Source organism: Oncorhynchus keta, chromosome 11 (assembly GCF_023373465.1).
Source record: "Oncorhynchus keta strain PuntledgeMale-10-30-2019 chromosome 11, Oket_V2, whole genome shotgun sequence".
Classification (NCBI taxonomy): Eukaryota; Metazoa; Chordata; class Actinopteri; order Salmoniformes; family Salmonidae; genus Oncorhynchus; species Oncorhynchus keta.
Window position 1 is genome coordinate 32,045,201 of NC_068431.1, and position 27,399 is coordinate 32,072,599.

Genomic DNA, 27,399 nt, shown 5'->3' on the forward strand with positions numbered 1-27,399 from the left:
GAGCTGGCAGTGCAGTGGACTCACCTGGGCTTTCTATAAGGAGCCATGTCTGAGAGGGGGACATCCTTGAGAGAACGAACGATCTCAGGGAGGAGGGGAGCTTCTGGTCTGGTACGTCCCAAGTACGTACGGGGAAAGTAAAGTAAAATACCGCATTCTTCTTTACGTTCTAAATGACACGTTTACATGTTTTATGTCAGGCCAGCTATATTAGAAACTAACTGATGAGCTCTGTAATACTAACAATACTAGCCTAATTTGCCTCTCATCATACTGTCACTGCCACTGTCACTGCACACAAGACACAGGACCAATAGGCTGAGCTTTTCATCAACAAACCAACCAATTATGGCAGGTAGCCTAGTGTTTAGAGCGTTGGGCCAGTAACCGAAAGGTTGCTGGATTGAATCCCTGAGGTGACAGGGTAAAAAATATGTTGTTCTGTCCCTGAGCAAGGCAGTTAAACCCAGTGTTCCCCGGGAGCCGAAGATGTGGATGTGGATTAAGGCAGCCCCCCGCACCTCTCTGATTCAGAGGGGTTGGGTTAAATGCAGAAGACACATTTCAGTTGAATGCATTCAGTTGTACAACTGACTAGATATCCCCCTTTCTCTTTCCAATCACGTCCCTGGCAGCACAGACCATGGTGTACAGGTAGCCACATGAAACAAAACAGAGGAATGATGCTATGGCCCCTAAAGTGTCTGTCTCATTTTATGTTTTGAAGAGAACCGACTCAAACAGTTTAGTGCTGCCGTCAGTGCAGTCTGGGCGGCAGCATTTCTAGGCAGAGCTTAGGCCACTATATTAGTGCTACACTACGCCGATAAAACAGCTTGTCTCAGTGAAGTGCTAGGGTCAATTGCTGGTCCACTGTGTTACAATCGGTGGTGGTGAGTGGTAGACAGACTGATAGAGCAGTCAGTGTATTTGCAGCAGGAACCAGATAGACAGACCAAGATAATGCATGAGAGGAGACTGACTGCTAATCCTCTATTAGCAAGGTTTGCCAAAGCCCAGGATTTGAAGCCCCCCAAAATCCCAGGATTTGAGGCTATTAAGATATTATTATTATTGGACTTAATGGTGAATCATATCCTAAATTGGCAGCTAGCGTCACCTCGTTTCTATGCATCCCCCACCCCAAAAATGCTGAACATCATAAGCTACCATGACATCAAATCAGAATTTTGGGGTAGCTTCTTAAAATATTTAAAAGGGAACCGATTAATGGCATATGGAAATACAAATGGTTCCTTCCAGCTCGGCTATAGCCTCCCACACTGCATGATATATGAATCTGACTACTACATTGAACACTCACACCATCAGTTGGATATGGCAAGCCTTATAGTAGCTGCAGCTCCAGGACAGAGTGTGTTAGCTAGGATAGAGAGAGGCCCAGTGCTAAGAGGGAGCAAGAGGGGAAAGGCTAGGGGAAGGGAGAGGAGGTTGGATAGAAACAGAGGGAGTAGTAGGGGAGGTATACTGTAGGTCAGGGCTATTCAAATCTGGACCCTTTAGACCAATTACACTTCTGGGTTACATTCTTCCTATCTCATAAGGTGCTGATTTAGACCTGGAACATCAGATGAGTACATTCAGGGAGAAACAAAAACCAGAAGTGTTTCGGCCCTCCAGGACCGTAATTGAATAGTACTGCTGTAGGTACTAAACGCTCCCAGCCATACGGTACGTACCTGACTCCCTGCAGCTGCTCCAGGTCTGAGGAGAGCTTTGCGCTGCGACCCTGCTCCTCCTGTAACCTCCTCCTCAGAGAGCGGATCTCCTGCTGGGCCTCCACCTTGATGTCGTTGGCCACCACTACGGCTGTCTGGAGGTCTGCCTGGAACCGTCGCCACTCCTCCGTCTCATCCTGAACACAAACACACATAAATACGCACACACACAAATGCACACACACACACAAATGCACACAAATGCACACAAATGCACACACACACACACACACACACACACACACACACACACACACACACACACACACACACACACACACACACACACACACACACACACACACACACACACACTATACCATATGAGGATTGTGATTCTCTTTGCATCATAGGAGTCACAAACCTTGACCATCTTGACCACCAGCAAACCACCTGAAAGTATATAACCACTAACAGTCAGATCACTCCTACCTTCATCTGCTTACTCAAGATCTTCAGCTGCCTCTCCACTTCAGCCTTCTGCTCCTCCAGCTTCTTGAGCTGGTCTGTAAAGAAAGATAAATACATCATTACTTTGAGAACATCAACCACAGAATACATCTGCGAAAGACACATATCATAAACAAAGCCATTGCTGCAACCATTTCTTAGTCTGATAAATAAATACATTCGGTAAATCTAACCTCTTTTACCAGTGGAACTACAGGGATAATTTATATCCATTCAAAATGTCTTTCTCATTATATAGTATGGTTATTATGAGCCTGCTATCAGTTAAATCTGCATTGCTACAGTTGAAGTCGGATGTTTGCATACACTTTGGTTGGAGTCATTAAAACTTGTTTTTTAACCACTCCACAAATTTCTTGTTAACAAACTATAGTTTTTGCAAGTTTGTTAGGACATCTACTTTGTGCATGACACAAATCATTTTCCCAACAATTGTTTACAGACAGATTATTTCACTTATAGTTCACTGTATCACAATTCCAGTGGGTCAGAAGTTTACATACACTAAGTTGACTGTGCCTTTAAACAGCTTGGAAAATTCCAGAAAATGATGTCATGGCTTTAGAAGCTTCTGATAGGCTAAGTGACATCATTTGAGTCAATTGTAGGTGTACCTGTGGATGTATTTCAAGGCCTACTTCAAGGCCTACCTTCAAACTCAGTGCCTCTTTTTGCTTGACATCATGGGAAAACCAAAAGACCTCAGAAAATAAATTATAGACCTCCACAAGTCTGGTTCATTCTTGGGAGCAATTTCCAAACGCCTGAAGGTACCACATTCATCTGTACAAACAATAGTACGCAAGTATAAACACCATGGGACCACGCAGCCATCAAACCGCTCAGGAAGCGTTCTGTCTCCTAGAGATGAACGAACTCTGGTGCAAAAAGTGCAAATCAATCCCAGAACAACAGCAAAGGATCTTGTGAAGATGTTGGAGGAAACAGGTATAAAAGTATCTATATCCACAGTAAAACAAGTCCTATATCGATATAACCTGAAAGGCCTCTCAGCAAGGAAGAAGCAACAGCTCCAAAACCGTCATAAAAAAGCCAGATTACGGTTTGCAACTGCACATGGGGACAAAGATCGCACTTTTTTGAGAAATGTCCTCTGGTCTGATGAAACAAAAATAGAACTGTTTGGTCATAATGACCATCGCTATGTTTAGAAGAAAAAGGGGGAGGCTCCTAACTGACCTAAGACAGGGAATTTTTACTAGGATGAAATGTCAGGAATTGTGAAAAACCGAGTTTAAATGTATTTGGCTAAGGTGTATGTAAACTTCTGACTTCAACTTTATATCCATAACTCATACTTAATCTATGTGTCGCAAGCCTCACCACTGACCAAATAAAAGGACTCAAACAATGCATACCGCTACACATATTTAGTCCAGGTGTTGGCTTAATCTGGGCCAGGGAAATCGTCCCTATGTGCTTAGGGGTGCTGTGCTCCTATAACAAGTAAAAGTTAGGATGGAGGAGGTAGAGTAGTACAGTAGTAGACTGATGATATATACACTAGTGAACATACTCTCTAGGTCCAGGATGGTCTGGTTGGTGTGGAGGTGGACAGCCCTCTGCTGCTCCACCTGGTCCTCCAGCTCAAAAATGGTCTCCTTCAGGTCCTTGATCTGGCCGTCGGCCTGCCGACCCCCATTCTCTAGGGCACTGACCCGGCCACTCAGCTCCTCCTCCCGGCTCCCGGCTCGCTCTGCCACCTGCTGGCACTCAGCCTCCACCTGGGACATAGTAGGAGACCATCTGATTGGTTAGTCACATGTATAGCTGACATGATTGGTTAGTTGGTCCATCAATGGGCCCATTACTGTAAGCAGAGCCTTAGATCTATCTACATATGACTCCGTGACTGTACCTGCTAATACGCCCTTCTAGTCTGACGTAGTAAAAAAAGATGATAAAAGCTGTTGGACATCAGCCCTGCCAGTGTCTACAGAGACTCATTGACACAATAGCCTAGCAGGATCTCCTCCAAAGCCATTTTGATAGCCTACCCTACACTACAGTGTAACTGGCTGCTGGGTAAACAGGTGATGATGACTCATTGATTTTACAGTTAAGTGTCTAAAGCCATTGTCTCCTGCTGTAGCTAATAAACTTCCTGATACACTACAAACAAATACTATTTTAACCCAAGACTGCCCTGACTGGATCACCCCAGTGTGGGCACTACTCGGCACAGAGTCCATTAGTGTGATGTTGTGATGTTGAAACCACTGCTCACTCAGGCTTTCTGAACCTACAAGCAGATGAAAACAATTTCATTGAACATCAGCTCATATGCTGGAGAGTGGTGGGGGAAAGTCCTGAACTATCACAAAGCTTCTCTTCACTAGCAATACAATATTTAATTTAAACCATCATGGCAGACGAGGTATTGTGTATAACTGTAGTCTGATATCTCAGAGGTTAAATTGTTCTTGGGGACCTTCAATGCTGCAGACATGTTTTGGTGTCCTTCCCCAGATCTGTGCCTCAACACAATCCTGTTTCGGAGCTCTACGGACAGTTCCTTTGACCTCATGGCTTGATTTTTCTCTGACATGCACTGTCAACTGTAAGACCTTATATACACTGTGCCTTTCCAAATCATGTCCCATCAATTGAATCTACCACAGGTGGACTCCAATCAATATCTAGAAACATCTCAAGGATGATTAATAGAGAGAGGATGGCACTTGAGCTCAATTTCGAGTCTAATAGCAAAGGGTTTGAATACTTATGTAAATAAGATATTTCTGTTCCTTATTTTTAAAACATTTGTCAAAATTTCCAAAAAACTGTTTTCACTTTGTCATTTTTGGATATTGTGTGTAGATTGATGAGGAACATGTTTTACTTAATCCATTTTAGAATAAGGCTGTAACATAACAAAATGTGAAAAAAAGAAGGGGTCTGAATACTTTCCGAAAAATACTGTATATCCTCCAAACACCGGCTTCGAGTGCATTATCACTTTTATACAACGGTTTACTAACATATTCATAGCCACAAGAGCATTAGTGAGCTCTGGCACTGATGTTGGACGATTAGGCTTGGCTCGCAGTCGGCGTTCCAATTCATCCCAAAGGTGATTGATTTGGTGAGGTCAGGGCCAGTCAAGTTCTTCCACACCGATCTGTGTGAACCTCACTTTGTGCACGGGGGCATTTTCTTTTTTTGTTGTTGTTTTTTGTGTACTTTATACCCCCTTTTATCCAATTTCATGATATCCAATTGGTAGTTACAGTCTTGTCCCATCGCTGCAACTCCTGTGCGAACTCAGGAGAGACGAACGTCGGGAGCCATGCGTCCTCCCACGGGGGCATTGTCATGCTGAAACAGGAAAGGGCCTTCCCCAAACTGTTTCCACAAAGTTGGAAGCACAGAATTGTCTAAAATGTCATTGTATGCTGTAGTGTTAAGATTTCCCTTCACCTAACCTAATTTAACAACTATGTTTGGTCTTGTGGATGGGTGATGGGATTGCCCTGCTCTGTCTAATTTTTATATTCCTATGTGGCTCTGGGTTGTTAGCCTTTGAGATTGACATTTGAATAGGTCGATTTAATTTGTAAATACTGAAACCTATTTGTTTTTCATTTGTTTGGTTTTGTCCTTATTCATCCTGTTGTTTATATCTTTGCTATTTAATTTAGTTTTTGTGTTTTCTCCCTATTGAACTGTACATATTTGCAAGTATTGTATCTTGAAACTGTAATTGTCTTAGGACAAAAAAATAAGAAGATTTCCCTTCACTGGAACTAAGGGGCCAAGCCTGAACCATGAAAAACAGCCCCAGAACATTATTCTTCCTCCTCCAAACTTTACAGTTGGCACTATGCATTGGGGCAGGTAGTGTTCTCCTGGCATCTGCCAATCCCAGACAAAGCGACATTTTTGCAACTGTATTACAAATTAAAAACAGAAATACCTTATTTACATACGTATTCAGGCCCTTTGATATGAGACTCAAAATTGAACTCAGGGGCATCCTGTTCCCATGATCATCCTTGAGATGTTTCTACATCTTGATTGAAGTCCACCTATGGTAAATTCAATTGATTGGACATGATTTGGAAATGCACACACCTGTCTATATAAGGTCCCACAGTTGACAGTGCATGTCAGAGCAAAAACCAAGCCATGAGGTCGAAGGAATAATCAAGACAGGATTGTGTCGAGGCACAAATCTGGGGAAGGGTACAAACACATTTCTGCAGCATTGAAGCTCCCCAAGAACAGTGGCGTCCATCATTCTTAAATGGAAGAAGTTTGGAACCACCAAGACTCGTCCTAGAGCTGAACACCCGGCCAAACTGAGAAGTGCCTTGGTCAGGGAGGTGACCAAGAACCCAATGGTCATTCTGACAGTGCTCAAAAGTTCCTCTGTAGAGATGGGAGAACCTTCCAGAAGGAAGGTCCTTCTGTAGCTCAGTTGGTAGAGCATGGCGCTTGTAACGCCAGGGTAGTGGGTTCGATTCCCGGGACCACCCATACGTAGAATGTATGCACACATGACTGTAAGTCGCTTTGGATAAAAGCGTCTGCTAAATGGCATATATTATTATTATTATTATTATAAAACCATCTCTGCAGCACTCCACCAATCAGGTCTTTATGATAGAGTGGCCAGATGGAAGCCACTCCTCAGTAAAACGCACGACAGCCTGCTTGGAGTTTGACAAAAAGCACCTAGAGGACTCTCAGACCCTGAGAAACAAGATTCTCTGGTCTGATGAAACCTAGATTGAACTATTTGGCCTGAATGCCAAGCATCACGTCTGGAGGAAACCTGGCACCATCCCTATGGTGAAGCATGGTGGTGGCAGCATCATGCTGTGGGGATGTTTTCAGCGGCAGGGACTGGAAGACTAGTCAGGATCGAGGCAAAGATAAACGGAGAAAAGTACAGAGAGATCCTTGAGGAAAACCAGCTACAGAGCGCTCAGGACCTCAGACTGGGGCGAAGGTTCACCTTCCAACAGGACAACAACCCTAAGCACACAGCCAAGACAAAGCAGAAGTGGCTTCGGGACAAGTCTCTGAATGTCCTTGATTGGCTCGGTCAGAGCCCGGACTCTCTCTGGAGAGACCTGAAAATAGCTGTGTAGCGATGCTCCTCATCCAACCTGACAAGAGCTTGAGAGGATCTGCAGAGAAGAATGGGAGAAACTCCCCAAATACAGGTGTGCCAAGCTTGTAGTGTCATACCCAAGAAGACTCAAGGCTGTAATCTCCGCCAAAGTTGCTTCAACAAAGGGTCTGAATACTGATGTAAATGTGATATTTCAGTTTTACATTTTTTATAAATTTGCAAAAAAATCTAAAAACCTGTTTTTGCTTTGTCATTGTGGGGTATTGTGTGCAGATTGATGAGGGAAAAATACAATTTAATACATTTCAGAATAAGGCTGTAACGTAACAAAATGTGGAAAATGTCAAGGGGTCTGAATACTTTCCGAATGCAATGTACAGGTAACTGTCAAAATAATGGAAAAGCTTGAGTAAATGAGTGATACAAAGTATATTGAAAGCAGGTGCTTCCACACAGCTGTGTATCCTAAGTTCATGAAGCAATTAAAATCCCATCATGCTTAGGGTCATGTATAAAAATGCTGGGCAGGCCATTATTTTGGCAACCGTGGCTATGCCCCTCCCCATAGGACGATAATGCCCCCATCAACAGGGCACAAGTGGTTTGATGAGCATGAAAACTATGTAAACCATATGCCATGGTCACTTAGTCACCAGATCTCAACCCAATTGAACACTCAAATTCTGGAGCGGTGCCTGAGACAGCGTTTTCCACAACTATCAACAAAACAAAACACCAAATGAGGGAATTTCTCAGGAAAGAATGGTGTTTCATCCCTTCAATAGAGCTCCAGAAACGTGTAGAATCTATGCCAAGGTGCATTGAAGCTGTTCTGGCTTATGGTGGTACAAAACCCTATTAAGACACTATGTTGGTGTTTCCTTTATTTTGGCAGTTACCTGTACATACTGTAAAACAGTTGTCACCAACTGGTCGATCGTGATCTCCAAGCCATTCCTAGTCGATCACCAAACATTTATGTAAAAAACCCAGCGATAAAGACTTGCGATCCTATTTTTTTTAACTTGTTTTGCGCTGTTGACGGTAGGTGCACTCGATCCAGAAGCCCTACCGCCAGGAAGGCAAAGTGTTCCCGGCAGGCCCAAAGAGCAAATCAAGTGCACTTACAGTATAGGCCTACCACTGGCCAATCAGATAGCCAAGATCCGTGTCTGCAGTTTCCTTGCGCCATAGACTGTAGAAATAGACCTCGAACACTTTATAAGCCATAAAATGCATATTTGATAAGCTTGCGTTGTTATTATTTGTGGCTTGTGTCATTAAAAAAATATATAATCTGAGCGGTAGATCTCGGCTTGCATTTTGACTCAGAAAGTGATCTTGACTCAGAAAAGGTTGGTGACCACTGCTGTAGAATAATAAACCACAAGATCCATAAATTACAGCCTACACTGAAGAAGGTAAAAGGACGATTTAGGGCTACACACTGCCAGAGGATAAGTTGTAGCTTGGTATCCCACCCACCTTGGTGAGCAATAAAGTTTCTACTCTATTCTATTCTATATGGCTTGGTATCCCACCCACCTTGGACAGCAGTCCCTGGGCGTGTTCAGTGTAGGTCTGGGCCTGTAGCAGCTCCTGCCGTAGCCCTGTTACCTCCCCCTCCAGTCTGTCTCTCTCAGCGTGGGCCACCTTCAGCAGCCTCTGCAGCTCTGTGCTGTCCGCAGCACTCTGCATGGCCTTCAGTTCCCCAACCTTCTGCCTCTCTATGTCCACCTGGGCTTTGAGCCGTCCGTTCTTCACCCTCAGGGCGTCCGCTGCTGCCTTGTGTTCCTCAGCCGCCCGTGTCATCTCACCCCCGGCCTCCTCCTCCGTCTCCACCCGGCACTGGAGGCCGTCCCTCTCTTCTCTGAGGGACCTCACCTGCCCCTGGGCCTCCTGGTGCTCCTGCTCTAGGGCCCTCAAGCTCCCCGTCAGCTGCTGCTGGATGTCCACCAGCTTTTCCCTCTCGAATCGAGAGCTCTGCACCAGGTCAGTGTAGCGCTGCTCCAGCTCGGCTGCCCGGTCCTCGTCCCCGCTCTGGGCCTGGGTTGCTTCCTGCAGCCTCCCGGCCAGGGCCTCGTTCTTCTGGGCCAGCAGCTCCACCCTCTCCCTTTGCTGCTGCAGCGACGTCTGTAGGAGGCCCTTCTCCTGGGCCAAGCGCTCGTTCTCAGCCGTCAGCTCCTGGACCACCTGCTGCTGATCGGCCAGCTCCTGTAGTGTGGCCTGGAGCTCCTCTGCTGTGCTGTGCTGACTCTCCTCCATCTTCTGTATCTGCTCCGTCAGCCTCTCCACTGAGGGGTTGCGACCCTGACCCTTCCCCACACCACCACAGCCCCCATCGCTGCTGCTCACTGAGTCAGACCGCAACGGGATCTTCTCAAACTCTGAGGAGTCTGGCGAGGGCGAGCCTTTGGTGATGTCACTGCTGGAGGAGACTGAGGTTTTGAGTGGGCTGGGTATGGCTGACTTGGCTGGGGGAGTGGTGTTGTTGTCTAAAGAGAGGCCATTGATGGAGGGCTTGGAGGGGCTGGTGGTGGTGGTAGTGTTGTTGGACAGAGGAGAGGCAGGCGAGGACTCCAGGGAGAAAAGCTTCTCCTTCAGGACCTGGTTCTCCTCCCTCAGAGCCGCCAGCTCCCTCTGGAACTTCCCGTTCTTCTCCCTCAGCTCTCCAACCAGGGCCTGGGCGTCTGTAGCCTGCTGGGATGGGCCTTGGCCCTGCTCGGGGGCACCCTCAGGTAGAGTGGAGGGGGTGTTGTGAGGCGAGGAAGATGAGGCTTTCCCCCGGCAGCGCTGCAGCTCCATCCTCAGCTTGCTGATCTCAAACTCCTTCGCCTTGGCTTCAGCCAGCAGCTCCTTAATCTGGCACTCCAGGAAGCCTCTCTCCGAGCCCTCAGCATCTATCCTGGGCTTTGTGGTGGTGGAGCCGCGCTGGTGCTTGGGTGCTAGGGTGGCCAGGCTGGAGGTGCTGGCGCTGGGGACCATCTTCTTGTTCGTGGAGGTCCTCAACTGGTCCCTCAGCGACACGCGGTCTCTGGTCATGGTGGGGGGGATCTCCCTGGGGGCAGGGATTCCAGACTTCTTAGATCCTGATTGAACACCTGGAAAATATAATCAAAACACACATTCAGTCTTCTGCTTTCTTTGTTATTATTTTTTATGAAAATCCACTAGTAAAAGTGGTAATGCATTTGATTAATGTCTGTAATGTCCTCACGATTCAATAGAAACAATTTCACACTCAGTTGTGATGCAGTGTTAATATTTTTATTTTACCTTTATTTATTTATGATGCTGTGATTGTTATCATCAGGGGTCAATCATTCAACCCTATTCATATATCCCTTTTTTATTGTGATGGCTGGTTGGTAGACACTGTGTCTGCGTTACTGTGGACATTGAAACACAGGGCATTATTATTATATTATATTATTATTATTATATTATTATTATTATTATTATTATTATATTAGGGCTTTCCATTGAAACACATTTCAGTGGATCCACAGGGCTTGACTGTCTCTCTCTCTCTCTCTCTCTCTCTCTCTCTCTCTCTCTCTCTCTCTCTCTGATTCATCTCCTGCGTGAGCAGGACGCTGTCTGAAAGGCATTTTTTTGTTTGTTTTGAAATAATCAGCAAACAGCAACACAGACACAGGGGGGTTCTTGTTACAAGGGATGACAATGGTCTGGGGCACGTGGAACATTCCAGCACAAAGCAGACCATCAGTGGACAGACACAAAGAGAGCGCTGTGTTGGTGACACTACACTGACTTCTATCAACCCCAGAGGGCACAGACTACTGCACAGCCTGGGCAAGAACAGATAAAGTAGGCTACTGTATAACACCATAAACAACACACACACACACACACACACACACACACACACACACACACACACACACACACACACACACACACACACACACACACACACACACACACACACACACACACACACACACACACACACACACACACACACACACACACACACAAAGAAAGAAACTTTCAAGATACACTGGCAAGTTGGCTCACATCCACACCTACAAACACACACACACACACACACACACACACACACACACACACACACACACACACACACACACACACACACACACACACACACACACTCACAAACAAAGAGTCTCGGCTCATTTGGAATGGAAATCGTACACCCCTCTGGGCTCTTAAAGCACTTCTCCATTGATGGCCACTTTGCAGGGTGTGCCTGCCAAGCCTCAGACAATCTCAGGGGCACAGCGTGGATTAGCATTCTTAAAGTAGGGCTTTGTGGATAAAGAGTTGCTGATGAGGCCGGAAACACAGAGAAACAGAAACATAACTTACTTTATCAGCACTCAAATATGCTTATTCTATATAAAACAAGGAGCTCAGAACTCAGTTTCCATTCAATATTTTTTTGATAATATAATCATAAATTAAAATGCCACATTTATATATATAGCAAGGCCATTAGAATGCTTTCTTTTAATAATAACACTATCGTAAATTCTTATATTCGCGAAAAATCACAATAAAACGCCAAATAGTTCCGGTAAAACATTAAAAAGCTATAAAAATACCAGGTCAGATTGGCTGGCACACAGAGTGACTGCAGATAGTATGGTTTGGCCTTCAGACAAACTGTGCTTAAAAATAAGAACCTAAATACTCAGCATGAGTGAGAGCAAGCAAAAGCCAGTCATTTAAATTCCCATTAATCACCTTCGCATTGGTTCTCTATCAGTCAAGTGAACTCCAGTGAAATTCCCACTAGACTAGCCTGCCAAGATCCCAGGCTGCCATGAAAAATCTATAATCACTTACTTCTCTGTACATTTTACAGTGGATGCCTCCGTTACAGAAAAAATGAGGCCATACATTCCTAAATTATGTATTATCACATGGAAGATTTTAACACCTACTTGTATATGAACAAAGACAGTGATGGAATGAAAGGTTAAAAATGACTTATCATAATGCATTACAGATTGACATATTAAGATGTTTGGGGGTGCATGTACTTTATGTACAAACCGAATCAGACAGACAGAACGTGACAAAGACAGCATATACAGTAGGTCACACCTATAGGTCATATGGGACATATTCATGCGAATTCTCTTATTCTCATTACTTATAGGGGAAGAAAAGCAAAGGGAGAGAGAGAGAAAGAAATAAAGGTAGAGAGAAATAGAAGGAGAGAGAAATGAGAGAGAGGCGGATGTGTTTAAGCTCAATCCGTTTTCATTAAGATGACTAATGTTTGGAGTTGAAGTGAGATTCTCACAGCCCCCACATACATTAAAATGATCCTTCCCAGTCCAACTGAATAAAACCCATATGGACTGTATGAAATTACTTTCCTCGTTTAAGTAGTCACCTCCCTTTTACCATGACTTCACTACAGCTTGTCCCTGCGCACATAGCCATGACATAAATCTGTGTGCGAAACGAGCCAACTAATACGTGAACAGTTCCAGTACACTATAATACAATACCGCGAAAGGGAGGATGGCTGGAACAGTAACACTGGAACACAGACTGTCCAGACCTGGGTTCAAATAGTATTTGAAATTAGTTGTGCTTTATTGAGCTTCCCTGGCACTGTAGAGAAAACAAATACGAGTCTTTCAAATGTGGTCTGACTGTCCACATCTCATATAAAGATGCCTCACAATGGAACTCACTCTCTCTCAGGTTCAATGCATCAATAATTAATAATAATATAAAACAGTGATATTCAAAAAAGTTATTATAAAAATAAATAATAGAAATAACAACATTAAAACTCTCTCTCTCAAATTCAAACTGCTTTATTGGCATGAAAATCATTGTGTCAATATTGCCAAAGCAATAATGTATACAATATACATTGTTATAAAATAATGAATAATAATATAAAATAGCGATATTAAAAAAGGCACAGAAGAAAGGCCCATTTGACAGTCTGATAATTCAAACCATGCATTTTTTAATTGATCAACAGCTTTTTTCTCAACAAGCCTTCTTTCATGATATTCATAGATCACAAAGTTATACTCAGTGATGATAGCCACCATGTTTTTCATAATTTAAAAGAAAGCACAAACCAGACAAGCTGTGAATGAATAGTCAAGAGAAACTATTTAAATCCCTCAGTTGGGACAAACACTTCCTGACTCGAAAGTTATCTGGGTCTGACTTGCCAAGCCTTTGATAGACAATGACAACTCCCCATTTTAGAGGCTACTGAAACAGGGAAAGGGAGGGGGTTGGAGGGAGAAACAGATGAGAGAGAACGGCAGAGAGGGAGAGAGAGTGTAAGGTGGAGAGAGTGTAAAAGAGAGAGTGTAAGTGAGAGAGAGTGTAAAAGAGAGAGCACGAGTGAAAGTGAAACAAGGAGGGGGATGACTGCAGCGTTCCCTCAATCCTAATTTATCTTTGTCTTCCATGCCGTACAGCTCAACTCATGGTCCATTCACACACAGGCAGCTCTGGGATGAACTAAATCAGCCCCCTGTAGGGGGTCTGAGCTGGGGGGGCGGGGGTTTGAATGCCTCTTAGAGATGCTCCCCCCCACAGCCTCTGGAGACTGTCATTTATAGCAAAGTGTAAATAATGTGAAACACAAGCTTTGGAGAGAAAGATAAATACCACTGCCAAATAGAATGGGCATTCTCTCATAAAGGGCCCCTTTATGTTGAGGAACAATATAAATTATAATACATAACATTTCGTAACAGAGAGGTTTTTGTGCTGAAAGCATGTCTTTTCTCACATGGTAAGAAATATAATTTCACAATAGTGAATTGATGGCCAAATCATGTCGTTTTGGATGAGAAGCCATAGTAAGAGGGTTTAGATTGCAGATGGCCAAATAAAGCCGACAGTGGCAGCCAAGTTTAACAGGCCGGGCCAAAGTCATTAACCCAAACTTTAAACTTAAAACATTCATGTTTCTACACAAAAAAATTGGCTAGTGTTAACTAGTGTTGATTTTTCAGTGTAACATTTCTAGTGTTGATTCAAGTGTTCAATTAATTCAGCAAAGAGTTTAATTAACAATCAGTGGTGTAAAAGAACACCAGTATTGGTGTTAATAAACGTTGAGCCAAAACCACGCCCAACATTAACATATTGCCCAGCATGCTCTATTGCAGGTTATTATTGTTTATATGCTTTAGGAAATGCTATATCTTAGTCTTCCCAACCCTGACAGTCATTCTGAATGCAGATTGCATGTGAATAAATTGATTGATTAGTTAATCTTATGCTACTCAAATTTAAATACAATCTTTCTAAACAAATTCAATCTGTTAGTTGGAATTATTGCACCCGTTACTGAAATGGTTGTTCCAGTTTAGATGCTTTAGGTTGCAGGTGGATGAATGTTTGTCCAAATGTTGGATATCCCTAGTGATTGGAAACTGAGGCTTTCTGAAGCCTATGGGACTTTCACCAAATTGTGCCGAAAGACAGTTCATTCCTCAAAGCTTTAAACGCAATGCACATTAGGGACATCTGCTGGTCAATAAATAAATATCAGCATGTTTCAGAATCACCTTCATACGGCAAGTACATTTACACATACCGGAATTTGTCTTAGTGAGAAAGTGCTGCCAGCAATAGACAACATACAAACAGAATACAGACACAGACATCATACAGAATATACAATATCAGTAAACATAAAACTGTTGGGTATAGGCTGATTACAGTGGGAATATATGTAGGGCTATATTTGATGTTTATACAGACACTTTTCACCCCTGCATTCATCAAAACGTTGTGGCGCAATGGATAGGTGTGAATTTTTATAAACTAAAGTTAGTAAGAATGTTGGGTTTGCATTCCACATCCTGCTTACCTTCTTTGACTCCTGGTTCACAATTTTTAAAAAAAGAATAAAGCTGCATATGTGGTATTGTTTAAGATGCTGAAGACAAAATATTATGATAGGATAAACTAAACTAAACAAATGATTTGAACAACAATTTAACAATGTGCAGATAGTGGGGATTCACAGAAAGTTATTTTCCAAATTTAGCCAGGATTCGATTCTGCGCCTAAGGTATCTGATTGCTCCGTATTCCTCAACCCTACCTGCCGAGTTACCGTCCAGGTATTGAATAAAATCTAAATAAATAGGTAAATAAGGTGTCCAGTAGAGGTCGGTGGTTGAAAGCAACTATGTCACGAATCCCGTTTCCCGAGTCTGTTTTTTGCCTGTGTTCTGTCCTGGAGTGTTTTTTCCGGCGTCCTGGAACGCACCCTGTCTGGTTGCCGGGCAATGTAGCCAGTTGGGAGTTCTGATTACCCGCACCTGTATCCCATCAGCTATCTGCTCACCTGGTCCTGATCATCATCTCTCCTCTTCATAAGCCCGGACCTGACATCCATTCCCTGCCGAATCGTTAGCCATGAACAGTATGTTGTGCCATAGTATCAGCCTCAAGTTGGATAGAATTTGTTTTGTTGTTTTTTACGTATTGCTTGCCTTAAACTTACCTCCGTTTGTTCTGTCTTCAGTTACTCACCCAGATCATTTACCCCATTCCCGCCTGGTGGTCGGAGGATTCCGCTACCCCATTGGATCCACCTATTTACTCCCATCAACTCACCACCGCTGCCCGCTACGCCACCTGGATATATCTACCCATTCACATTCACTTGTAAATAAATACTCACCTTCTTCCTACTCTCCTTGTCCTGGTCTGCTTCTGGGTTCGATTTTGAAAGAACGTGACAGAACGATCCGGCCAAGGATGAACCCAGCGGACCTGGACTCCATTTGCCATGCCATTACCCAGCAGGGGAAGACATTGGGACAACACAAGACGGCGCTACAGGAGATATAGCGGGTTCAATCCAGAACTTATCTGCTAGCTTGACACAAATCCAGGATCAGCTCAGTTTGCCGGCGATTCATTCACCACCTGTTTCACCCATCTCACCTGCCGTGTCTGGTGCGGTTTCCTTCCGTGAACCCAAGGTACCGACGCCTGATAAATATGAAGGGGATTTGGGAAGATGCCGTTCGTTTCTTATGCAGTGTGGGTTATTGTTTGATCTGCAGCCCCATTCTTACGCCACTGACAAGGCTAGGATAGCCTTTGTTGTTGAACTGCTGCGTGGAAGAGCTCTGGAATGGGCTTCAGCCGTTTGGGAACGACAGGAGACCTGCATGGCTTCATACCAGGAGTTCACGGGAGAGATGAGAAAGCTTTCTGACCATCCAGTCCGAGGTAAGGACGCAGCTAAACGTTTGTTCACTCTTCGCCAAGGAGCTCGCAGTGTGGCAGACTTTATGATCGAGTTCAGGACATTGTCTGTGGAGAGTGGTTGGAATGAAGAGTCACTACAAGCGGCTTTTTACCAGGGGTTGTCAGAGCAACTCAAGGACGAGCTGATATCCTATCCAGAGCCTAGTGACCTAGACAGCTTGGTCACTTTATCTATTCGGGTAGATAATAGAGTCAGAGAGAGAAGGAGGGAGAAGCAGTGGGGCCCATCCAATCAATCAGCAACTCGGTTACCATTCGGTTCAGGAAGTGAACCAGAACGTATTGATCGTTATTCCCCACACGGGATTAGTGGAGGGGTCTTGCCACCAGATCCTGAACCAATGCAAGTGGGGCGACACGGGCTAACTAAGGAGGAGCGCCAACGTAGACGTGAGACCAACAGCTGTCTCTACTGTGGTAGCTCGGGACATTACATCTCTGCTTGTCCACAGCGCCCGTTAAACTGCCCGGCTCGCTAGTTTTGGGAGGAATTTTAGCGAGCCAGTTTCAACCTCTCACAGATCCTGTCAGACCCCGTTTTCCTGCTACCCTTATGAATAAGGATCAGAGCTTAGAGATGAACGCTTTTTTTCGATTCAGGTGCCGATGGCAGCTTTATTGATGCCGACTTGGTGGAACAGCTGGGGCTTTCCAAGGAGCAATTGCCGGAAGCCATTGAAGCAACCACTCTGAACGGCAGTAGTCTGGCACGGATCACTATGAGGACTGAACCAGTTAAGATGTTGTTGTCGGGGAATCATTCAGAGTTTATCTCCTTCTTCATTCTGTCCTCGCCCCATGTTCCTCTGGTTCTTGGTTACCCCTGGCTGAAGGAACACAATCCCTCGTTTGATTGGGTGACGGGTAAGGTAACTAGTTGGAGCATTGATTGTCATGCTAACTGCCTTAGGACTGCCTGTTCTCCTGCTGTTTCCAGTCAGGTCAGTGACTCTGCTCCTCCTGATTTGTCCCTGGTTCCAGAAACATATCACGAGTTGGGTGAAGTATTCAGTAAACAGAAGGCTCTGTCCCTTCCTCCCCACCGACCTTATGACTGTGCGATTAATCTGTTTCCTGGAGCTGCCTTTCCCAAGGGACGGTTATACAGTATCTCTCAACCTGAACGTGAGGCCTTGGAGACCTACATCAAGGAGTCTCTAGCTGCAGGTCTCATTCGGCCCTCGTCATCACCTCTGGGAGCAGGATTTTTTTTTGTGAGCAAGAAGGATGGCTCTCTTCGACCGTGTATTGATTATCGGGGTTTGAATGATATTACGGTCAAGAACAAGTATCCCCTGCCCTTGATGAGCTCGGCTTTTGATTCTTTACAAGGTGCTACGGTTTTTACGAAGCTTGATTTACGTAATGCTTATCATTTGGTTCGGATCAAAGAGGGGGACGAGTGGTTGACTGGGTTCAATACTCCGATGGGACATTTCGAGTACCAGGTGATGCCGTTTGGACTGACCAACGCTCCTGCTGTGTTCCAAAGTATGGTGAATGACGTTCTGAGAGATATGATTGGTATTTTTGTGTTCGTTTACCTGGATGATATCCTCATCTTCTCGAAGGAGCTTTCTAGCCACGTTCAGCATGTCAAGCAGGTCCTGCAGCGGTTATTGGAGAACCGTCTGTTCGTGAAGGCTGAGAAGTGTGATTTTCACGCCCACACAACGTCCTTCCTCGGGTACATCATCTCCAGGGGAGAGATCAAGATGGACCAAGAGAAGGTTCGGGCGGTTCGGGATTGGGTCCAGCCCGGTACGAGATTGCAGCTCCAGAGATTCCTGGGGTTTGCGAATTTTTATCGGAGGTTTATCCGTGATTACAGCCGGGTGGCCGCCCCTTTAACTGTACTGACGTCTTGCACCAGAACGTTCTGTTGGTCTCGTGAGGCAGACCGAGCATTTCTAGATTTGAAGAGCCGATTCACCAACGCCCCGATTCTCTCTCAACCTGACACTTCCCGTCAGTTCGTTGTGGAGGTGGATGCGTCTGATGTGGGGGTGGGCGCCATCCTGTCCCAGCGTAGCTCCACTGACGGTAAACTCCATCCCTGCGCCCTCTACTCTTGTCGTCTTTCTCCAGCTGAAAGAAACTACGATGTGGGTAACCGGGAGCTTCTCGCTGTGAAGCTTGCCTTGGAGGAGTGGCGTCACTGGTTGGAGGGAGCGGAGCAACCGTTTGTGGTCTGGACTGACCACAAGAATCTGGCTTACGTGCAAATGGCTAAACGTCTCAACTCCCGTCAGGCCCGGTGGGCTTTGTTTTTTGGACGCTTCAATTTTTCCCTGACGTTCCGACCTGGGTCGAAGAACGGGAAGGCGGACGCCCTGTCCCGGATGTTCTCCAAGACGGAGGAGAGTGGGGCCATGACTGAGACGATTCTCCCCCAGAACGTTGTCGTGGGAGCCGTTACATGGCGGATTGAGGAGGAGGTGATGGCGGCTCTTCGGACACAGCCCGGGCCCGGTAACGGTCCACCCGGTCGGTTGTTCGTGCCTGAGTCGGTTCGTTCTGCTGTCCTTCAGTGGTCCCACGCCAGCAAGATAGCTCGTCACCCTGGTGTTGCTCGGACTATGGCGCTATTGCGCAGACGATTATGGTGGCCTGCCATGGGAGAAGATACCCGGAGGTTTGTTGCCGCTTGTCCTGTTTGTGCGCAGAATAAGAGTACCAATCGGGCCAGCTCTGGGCTTCTTCACCCCCTACCTATTCCCCAGCGACCTTGGTCGCACCTGGCCCTGGATTTTGTCACGGGGTTGCCCTCTTCTGATGGTAACACGGTTATTACATTTACATTTACATTTAAGTCATTTAGCAGACGCTCTTATCCAGAGCGACTTACTCTGACCATTGTGGATAGATTCAGCAAGTTTGCCCACTTTGTTCCCCTCTCCAAGCTGTCTTCTGCCACTGAGACGTCCGAGATCCTGATTAGGGAGGTGTTCAGGGTCCACGGGTTGCCCTGTGACATTGTTTCTGACCGTGGTCCTCAGTTTACCTCTGCTGTCTGGAAATCCTTCTGTTTGGCCATTGGAGCTACAGTCAGTCTCACATCTGGATTTCACCCCCAATCTAATGGTCAGGCGGAGAGAGCCAACCAGAAAATGGAGTCCACGCTGCGCTGTCTTGTTTCCTCTGATCCCACCTCTTGGTCCTCTCAATTACCCTGGGTCGAGTATGCTCACAATACTCTCCCTTCATCTGCCACTGGGATGTCTCCCTTCCAGTGCCTGTACGGTTACCAACCTCCCTTGTTTCCTTCTCAGGAGCGGGATCTCTCGGTTCCTTCTGTCCAGACCCACATTCGTCGTTGCCACCGCACCTGGCATCGGGCCAGGAAGGCCCTCCTTAAGGTTTCTGACCGGTATCAGATCCAGGCGAATCGGCGCCGTATTCCTGCCCCCGCTTATACCGTCGGAGATAGGGTTTAGTTGGCTACACGGGATCTTCCTCTACGGACTGAGTTGAGGAAACTGTCACCGAAGTTCATTGGTCCGTTTGTAGTGGAGAGGATCATTAATCCTGTTGTGGTACGACTCAAGTTGCCTGCTACACTAAGAGTACATCCCACCTTTCATGTCTCCTGCCTCAAGCCGGTTCTCCTCAGTCCTCTGTTGCCCCCTCCTCGTCGTCGTCCTCCTCGGATGATCGGAGGTGGTCCTGTCTACACGGTGCGCCGCATCATGGACTCCAGAGGGCGGGGTCGAGGGTTCCAGTATTTAGTGGATTGGGAAGGATATGGTCCTGAGGAGTTAGATTCCTCGGCGTCAGATCCTTGACGATGACCTGCTTCGTGACTTTTACCGCCTCCACCCTGGCGCTCCGGGTAGTCCACCCGGTGGCGTTCGTCGGAGGGGGGGTACTGTCACGAATCCCGTTTCCTGAGTCTGTTTTTTGCCTTTGTTCTGTCCTGGAGTGTTTTTCCCGGCGTCCTGGAACGCACCCGGTCTGGTTGCCGGGCAATGTAGCCAGTTGGGAGTTCTGATTACCCGCACCTGTATCCCATCAGCTATCTGCTCACCTGGTCCTGATCATCATCTCTCCTCTTCATAAGCCCGGACCTGACATCCATTCCCTGCTGGATCGTTAGCCATGAACAGTATGTTGTGCCATAGTATCAGCCTCAAGTTGGATAGAATTTGTTTTGTTGTTTTTTACGTATTGCTTGCCTTAAACTTACCTCCGTTTGTTCTGTCTTCAGTTACTCACCCGGATCATTTACCCCATTCCCGCCTGGTCGTCGGAGGATTCCGCTACCCCATTGGATCCACCTATTTACTCCCATCAACTCACCACCTCTGCCCGCTACGCCACCTGGATATATCTACCCATTCACATTCACTTGTAAATAAATACTCACCTTCTTCCTACTCTCCTTGTCCTGGTCTGCTTCTGGGTTCGATTTTGGAAGAACGTGACAAACTAGGCTCAAAGTTAGAAATACAATGTAGCCAGTGTTTCAAAGGCTGAGTTTAGACAGGCAAGTCCATTTCTAATCTTTTTTCAGAAATTAGTATTTTGACTAATCAGATCAGCTCTGAAAAAGATCTGATGTGAACAGATCTGATGTGATTGGCCAATTAGTGGGGACTATCATTTGTTCTTCAACAGGACAATGACCCAAAACACACCTCCAGGCTGTTTAAGTGGGAGTGCTGCATCAGATGACCTGGCCTCCACAATCACCCGACCTCAACCCAATTGAGAAAGTTTGGGATGAGTTGGACCGCAGGGTTAAGGAAAAGCAGCCAACAGGTGCTCAGCATATGTGGGCTCCTTCACGACTGTTGGAAAAGCATTCCTCATGAAGCTGGTTGAGAGAACAAAGAGTGTACAAAGCTGTCATCAAGGCAAAGGGTGGCTACTTTAAAAATCTCAAATACAAAATATATTTAGATTTGTTTATAACTTGTTTTGGTTACTACATGATTCCATATGTGCTATTTCATAGTTTTGAAGTCTTCGCTATTATTCTACAATGTATAAATTGGAAAAATAAAGAAAAACCCTGGAATGAGTAGGTGTGTCCACATTTTTGACTGATACTGTATACAGTGCATTCGGAAAGTATTCAGACCCTTTGACTTTTTCCACATTTTGTTACGTTACAGCCCTGTTCTAAAATGTATTAAATTAATTGTTTTGCTCATCAATCTACACAAGACCCTGTAATGAAAATAAAAGCAGGTTTTTAGAAATTTTTGCAAATGTATTACAAATAAAAAACAGAAATACCTATTTTACATAAGTATTCAGACCCTTTGCTATTAGACTTGAAATTGAGCTCAGGTGCTTCCTGTTCCATTGATCATACTTGAGATGTTTCTACATCTTGATTGGAGTCCACCTGTGGTAAATTAAATTGGTTGGACATGATTTGGAAAGGCACACACCTGTCTATATAAGGTCCTACAGTTGACAGTGCATATCAGAGCAAAAACCAAGCCATGAGGTTGAAGGAATTGTCCGTAGAGCTCCGAGATAGGAATGTGTCGAGGCACAGATCTGGGGAAGGGTACCAAAACATTTCTGAAGCATTGAAGATCCCCAAGATCCCCATCATTCTTAAATGGAAGAAGTTTGGAACCACCAAGACTCTTCTGAGAGCTGAATGCCCGGACAAACTGAGAAATCAGGGGGAATGGCCTTGATCAGAGAGATGACCAAGAACCCGATGGTAACTCTGACAGAGCTCCTCTGTGGAGAGGGGGAAACTTTCCAGAAGGGCAACCATCTCTGCAGCACTCTACCAATCAGGGCTTTATGATAGAGTGGCCAGATGGAAGCCACACCTCAGTAAAAGGCACATGAATGCCCGCTGGGAGTTTGCCAAAAGGTACCTAAAGGACTCTCAGACCATGAGAAACAAGATTCTCTGGTCTGCTGAAACCAAGATTGCACTCTTTGGCCTGAATGCCAATGATCACGTCTGGAGAAAACCTGGCACCATCCCCTACGGTGAAGCATGGTGGTAGCATCATGCTGTGGGGATGTTTTTCATCGGCAGGGACTGGGAGACTAGTCAGAATCGATGGAAAGATGAACTGAGCAAAGTACAGAGACATCCTTGATGAAAACCTACAGAGAGCTCAGGACCTCGGACTGGGGTGAAGGTTCACCTTCCAACAGGACAAAGACCCTATGCACACAGCCAAGACAACGCAGGAGTGGCTTCAGGACAAGTCTCTGAATGTCCTTGAGTGGCCCAGCCAGAGCCTGGTCTTGAACCCAATCGAACATCTCTAGAGACCTGAAAACAGATGTGCAGCGAAGCTCCCCATCCGACCTGACAGAGCTTGAGAGTATCTGCAGAGATGAATGGGAGAAACTCCACAAATATAGTGTGCCAAGTTTGTAGCTTCATACCCAAGAAGATTTGAGGTGTTGCGTCAGACAACAACATTGACGAATACACTGATTCGGTGAGCGAGTTCATTAGAACGTGCGTTGAAGATGTCGTTCCCATAGCAACGATTAAAACATTCCCAAACCAGAAACCGTGGATTGATGGCAGCATTCGCGTGAAACTGAAAGCGCGAACCACTGCTTTTAATCAGGGCAAGGTGACTGGAAACATGACCGAATACAAACAGTGTAACTATTCCCTCCGCAAGGCAATCAAACAAGCTAAGCGTCAGTATAGAGACAAAGTAGAGTCACAATTCAACGACTAAGACACGAGAGGTATGTGGCAGGGTCTACAGTCAATCACGGATTACAAAACGAAAACCAGAACCGTCATGGACCAGGATGTCTTGCTCCCAGGCAGACTAAATAACTTTTTTGCCCGCTTTGAGGACAATACAGTGCCACTGACACTGCCCGCAACTAAAACATGCGGACTCTCCTTCACTGTAGCCGACGTGAGGAAAACATTTAAACGTGTCAACCCTCGCAAGGCTGCAGGCCCAGACGGCATCCCCAGCCGCGCCCTCAGAGCATGCGCAGACCAGCTGGCTGGTGTGTTTACGGACATATTCAATCAATCCCTATCCCAGTCTGTTGTTCCCACATGCTTCAAGAGGACCACCATTGTTCCTGTTCCCAAGAAAGCTAAGATAACTGAGCTAAACGACTACCGCCCCGTAGCACTCACTTCCGTCATCATGAAGTGCTTTGAGAGACTAGTCAAGGACCATATCACCTCCACCCTACCTGACACCCTAGACCTACTCCAATTTGCTTACCGCCCAAATAGGTCCACAGACGATGCAATCTCAACCACACTGCACACTGCCCTAACCCATCTGGACAAGAGGAATACCTATGTGAGAATGCTGTTCATCGACTACAGCTCGGCATTTAACACCATCGTGCCCTCCAAGCTCGTCATCAAGCTCGAGACCCTGGGTCTCGACCCCGCCCTGTGCAACTGGGTACTGGACTTCCTGACGGGCCGCCCCCAGGTGGTGAGGGTAGGCAACAACATCTCCACCCCGCTGATCCTCAACACTGGGGCCCCACAAGGGTGCGTTCTGAGCCCTCTCCTGTACTCCCTGTTCACCCACGACTGCGTGGCCACGCACGCCTCCAACTCAATCATCAAGTTTGCGGACGACACAACAGTGGTAGGCTTGATTACCAACAACGACGAGACGGCCTACAGGGAGGAGGTGAGGGCCCTCGGAGTGTGGTGTCAGGAAAATAACCTCACACTCAACGTCAACAAAACTAAGGAGATGATTGTGGACTTCAGGAAACAGCAGAGGGAACACCCCCCTATCCACATTGATGGAACAGTAGTGGAGAGGGTAGTAAGTTTTAAGTTCCTCGGCGTACACATCACAGACAAACTGAATTGGTCCACCCACACAGACAGCATCGTGAAGAAGGCGCAGTAGCGCCTCTTCAACCTCGGGAGGCTGAAGAAATTTGGCTTGTCACCAAAAGCACTCTTCTACAAACTTCTACAGATGCACAATCGAGAGCATCCTGTCGGGCTGTATCACTGCCTGGTACGGCAACTGCTCCGCCCACAACCGTAAGTCTCTCCAGAGGGTAGTGAGGTCTGCACAACGCATCACTGGGGGCAAACTACCTGCCCTCCAGGACACCTACACCACCCGATGTTACAGGAAGGCCATAAAGATCATCAAGGACAACAACCACCCGAGCCACTGCCTGTTCACCCCGCTATCATCCAGAAGGCGAGGTCAGTACAGGTGCATCAAAGCTGGGACCGAGAGACTGAAAAACAGCTTCTATCTCAAGGCCATCAGACTGTTAAACAGCCACCACTAACATTGAGTGGCTGTTGCCAACACACTGACTCAACTCCAGCCACTTTAATAATGGGAATTGATGGGAAACGATGTAAAATATATCACTAGCCACTTTAAACAATGCTACCTAATATAATGTTTACATACCCTACATTATTCATGTCATATGTATACGTATATACTGTACTCTATATCATCTACTGCATCCTTATGTAATACATGTATCACTAGCCACTTTAACTATGCCACTTTGTTTACATACTCATCTCATATGTATATACTGCACTCAATACCATCTTGCCTATGCCGCTCTGTACCATCACTCATTCATATATCTTTATGTACATATTCTTTATCCCCTTACACTTGTGTCTGTCTATAAGGTAGTACTCTTGGAATTGTTAGCTAGATTACTTGTTGGTTATTACTGCATTTCCGGAACTAGAAGCACAAGCATTTCGCTACACTAGCACTAACATCTGCTAACCATGTGTATGTGTGACAAATAAAACTTGATTTGATTTGTAATCGCTGATAACGGTGCTTCAACAAAGTACTGAGTAAAGGGTATGAATACTTTTGTAAATGTGATATTTCAGGTTTCTAAAAAACAGTGTTTGTGTTGTCATTATGGGGTATTGTGTGTAGATTGATGAGGAAAAAATGTAACACATTTTAGAATAAGGCTGTAATGTAACAAAATGTAAGGGGTCTGAATACTTTCCGAATTAAATGCATAAAAAAATGTGGATCCATAATTCAATAATTACCAATAAAAACTAGAGATGTATAATTTACAATCATTGTTTGGGGAGGGGGAATCTTAATAGGTTCTTTCAAGATTCGATACTAGTGTGCTGCAATTTCAATATACTGTGGATTCCTCTGTTGTGTGGTTCTACACCCTGAGCTATCTAGATAAAAACAATAACCTTTCAGCAGAGGTTTGTCGCTCTCTGTCCCGCAGTTCTGACACCCTATAAGTTGGTTGAGTAATGTACAAATCTTTAAATGTCATCAATCAAGTGCCATTTTTATTTTGACACAAGTATCGATACCTTTCTATTGGATCAGACTGCTAAGAAAATGTTTGATATATTTTCTATATATCCCCACTCTGGTTGGATTCCCCCGCCCCAAATTACAAATCACTTTGCAAGCAAGCATAATGTGACATGCAGGCCTGATGTAGCCTGTAAACCATGAGTTTCAATTTGAATGAAAACATATTCGCTTAGGATCTCACTTGGTGATGGCCACAGGACCAAAAATGTGTCTCTGTCTCTGTCACTAACAAATACAGTCATGGGTTGTAACTCTATAATTAACTTGAAAGGCACACTGGGGAATATGCAAATAAAGCATTACACTAAGCAAAGTTTTAATTATACAGTGAAAAGTGTGGACCCGTATAGACACTGGAATAGTGTTACATTTAACACTCTCAGAATTGATTCAACAGTGGAGAATTTGTGGTGTGCACCAGAAATCACATGTCCACACAGAGAAAACCATTGTTAGTAACCCCACTTTTGATCACCTTGAATCCTGCTGAAATAGCCTCCTGTAATTGCTCCGTTTACATTAAGTAATTGTTTGATTAATTAATAACACACAGTCATTCTCCCGATAATCCGAGAGTACTCAGGTGTGAGTACGTCATCACAATAATGCACTCTGGTTCATAGCTATCTTTTTAATGAAGATTAGGATTAAAATCACAGCAGGTCATGGGACATGTGCCTGAGTGGCTTCTGGACACCATCCAGCACTACCAGCCAGCCAAGCCAGTAGCCAAGAAGTAACAGGGTGCATTGTGAAGGGAAGGCAGCCCCTGGCCCAGCCAGTTTTTAATTTACAGCCACGGGGGGATAGGAGAAGGAGTGATAACAGAGTAGTGTCTGGGGCTGGTCAGGCGGGTCAAGTGTCAGAACAACCGTTGGCATCTGAGATGACACAGTGACATACCAGTCAGTAGCTCACTGCAATCAGTGGAATTATCTTTGAGAGGGAAAGAACCCCCCCAATCTCATTTCCCTGCCACACACACGCACGCAAACAAACAGACATACATGCGTCCACGCACACGTACCATTTCCATCCAAAACTAATGTTTTCCAGTCAGGTGGATGTGGGGGGTACAGAGCAGTCAGACAGAAACAATATCAGTCACTCTCTGTCTGTCTGGGGTTTCCTGTTGTACAGGCAGCAACTAGACAGGACATAGCCTGGTGGTCCCAGATCTGTTTATGCTGTCTTGCCAACTCAACACAGGATTTGGCAAGACAGCACAAACAGATGTGTGACCAGGCTAGACAGGACACGGATGAGGAGTGAGTGGGTAGACTGGAGCTTATCTCTCAGACCCTGGGCTCACACAGGCATTCCACTCCTCTCGCTGGTGAGGAAGAGAGACACAGAGCGGGGTTTCCATGTGCGTCACTACTGTGACACAGCGAATGGAATTGTCAACCAGCATGGTCAGTCAGCCAGGATGGAATAGCAAACTCAGTCAGTCAGGGACAGGGGAGGCAGATGTCCGTGCTGACTGGCACAGTACAGGTAACCCATCATCCAAACCCTCT

At 45.5% G+C, this 27,399-nt stretch overlaps 1 protein-coding gene across 10 annotated transcripts in view; it reads right to left on the bottom strand.

Annotated features, from left to right (window-relative positions):
- specc1 (sperm antigen with calponin homology and coiled-coil domains 1) overlaps positions 1-27,399 on the bottom strand; it is a 182,792-nt gene that overhangs the window by 55,514 nt on the left and 99,879 nt on the right. For 7 of the 10 annotated variants that reach the window (XM_052457000.1, XM_035780264.2, XM_052456999.1 and 4 more), the window contains 4 exons: positions 8,857-10,412; positions 3,748-3,955; positions 2,172-2,245; positions 1,701-1,876 (listed from right to left, as the gene is read on the bottom strand). In XM_052457000.1, the coding sequence (XP_052312960.1) occupies positions 1,701-1,876; positions 2,172-2,245; positions 3,748-3,955; positions 8,857-10,412 (2,014 nt within the window). Of the gene's footprint in view, positions 1-1,700; positions 1,877-2,171; positions 2,246-3,747; positions 3,956-8,856; positions 10,413-10,587; positions 10,701-15,651; positions 15,903-27,399 lie in introns of those variants that run through there. The other 3 variants (XM_052457005.1, XM_052457004.1, XM_052457006.1) reach the window with 2 other exon arrangements.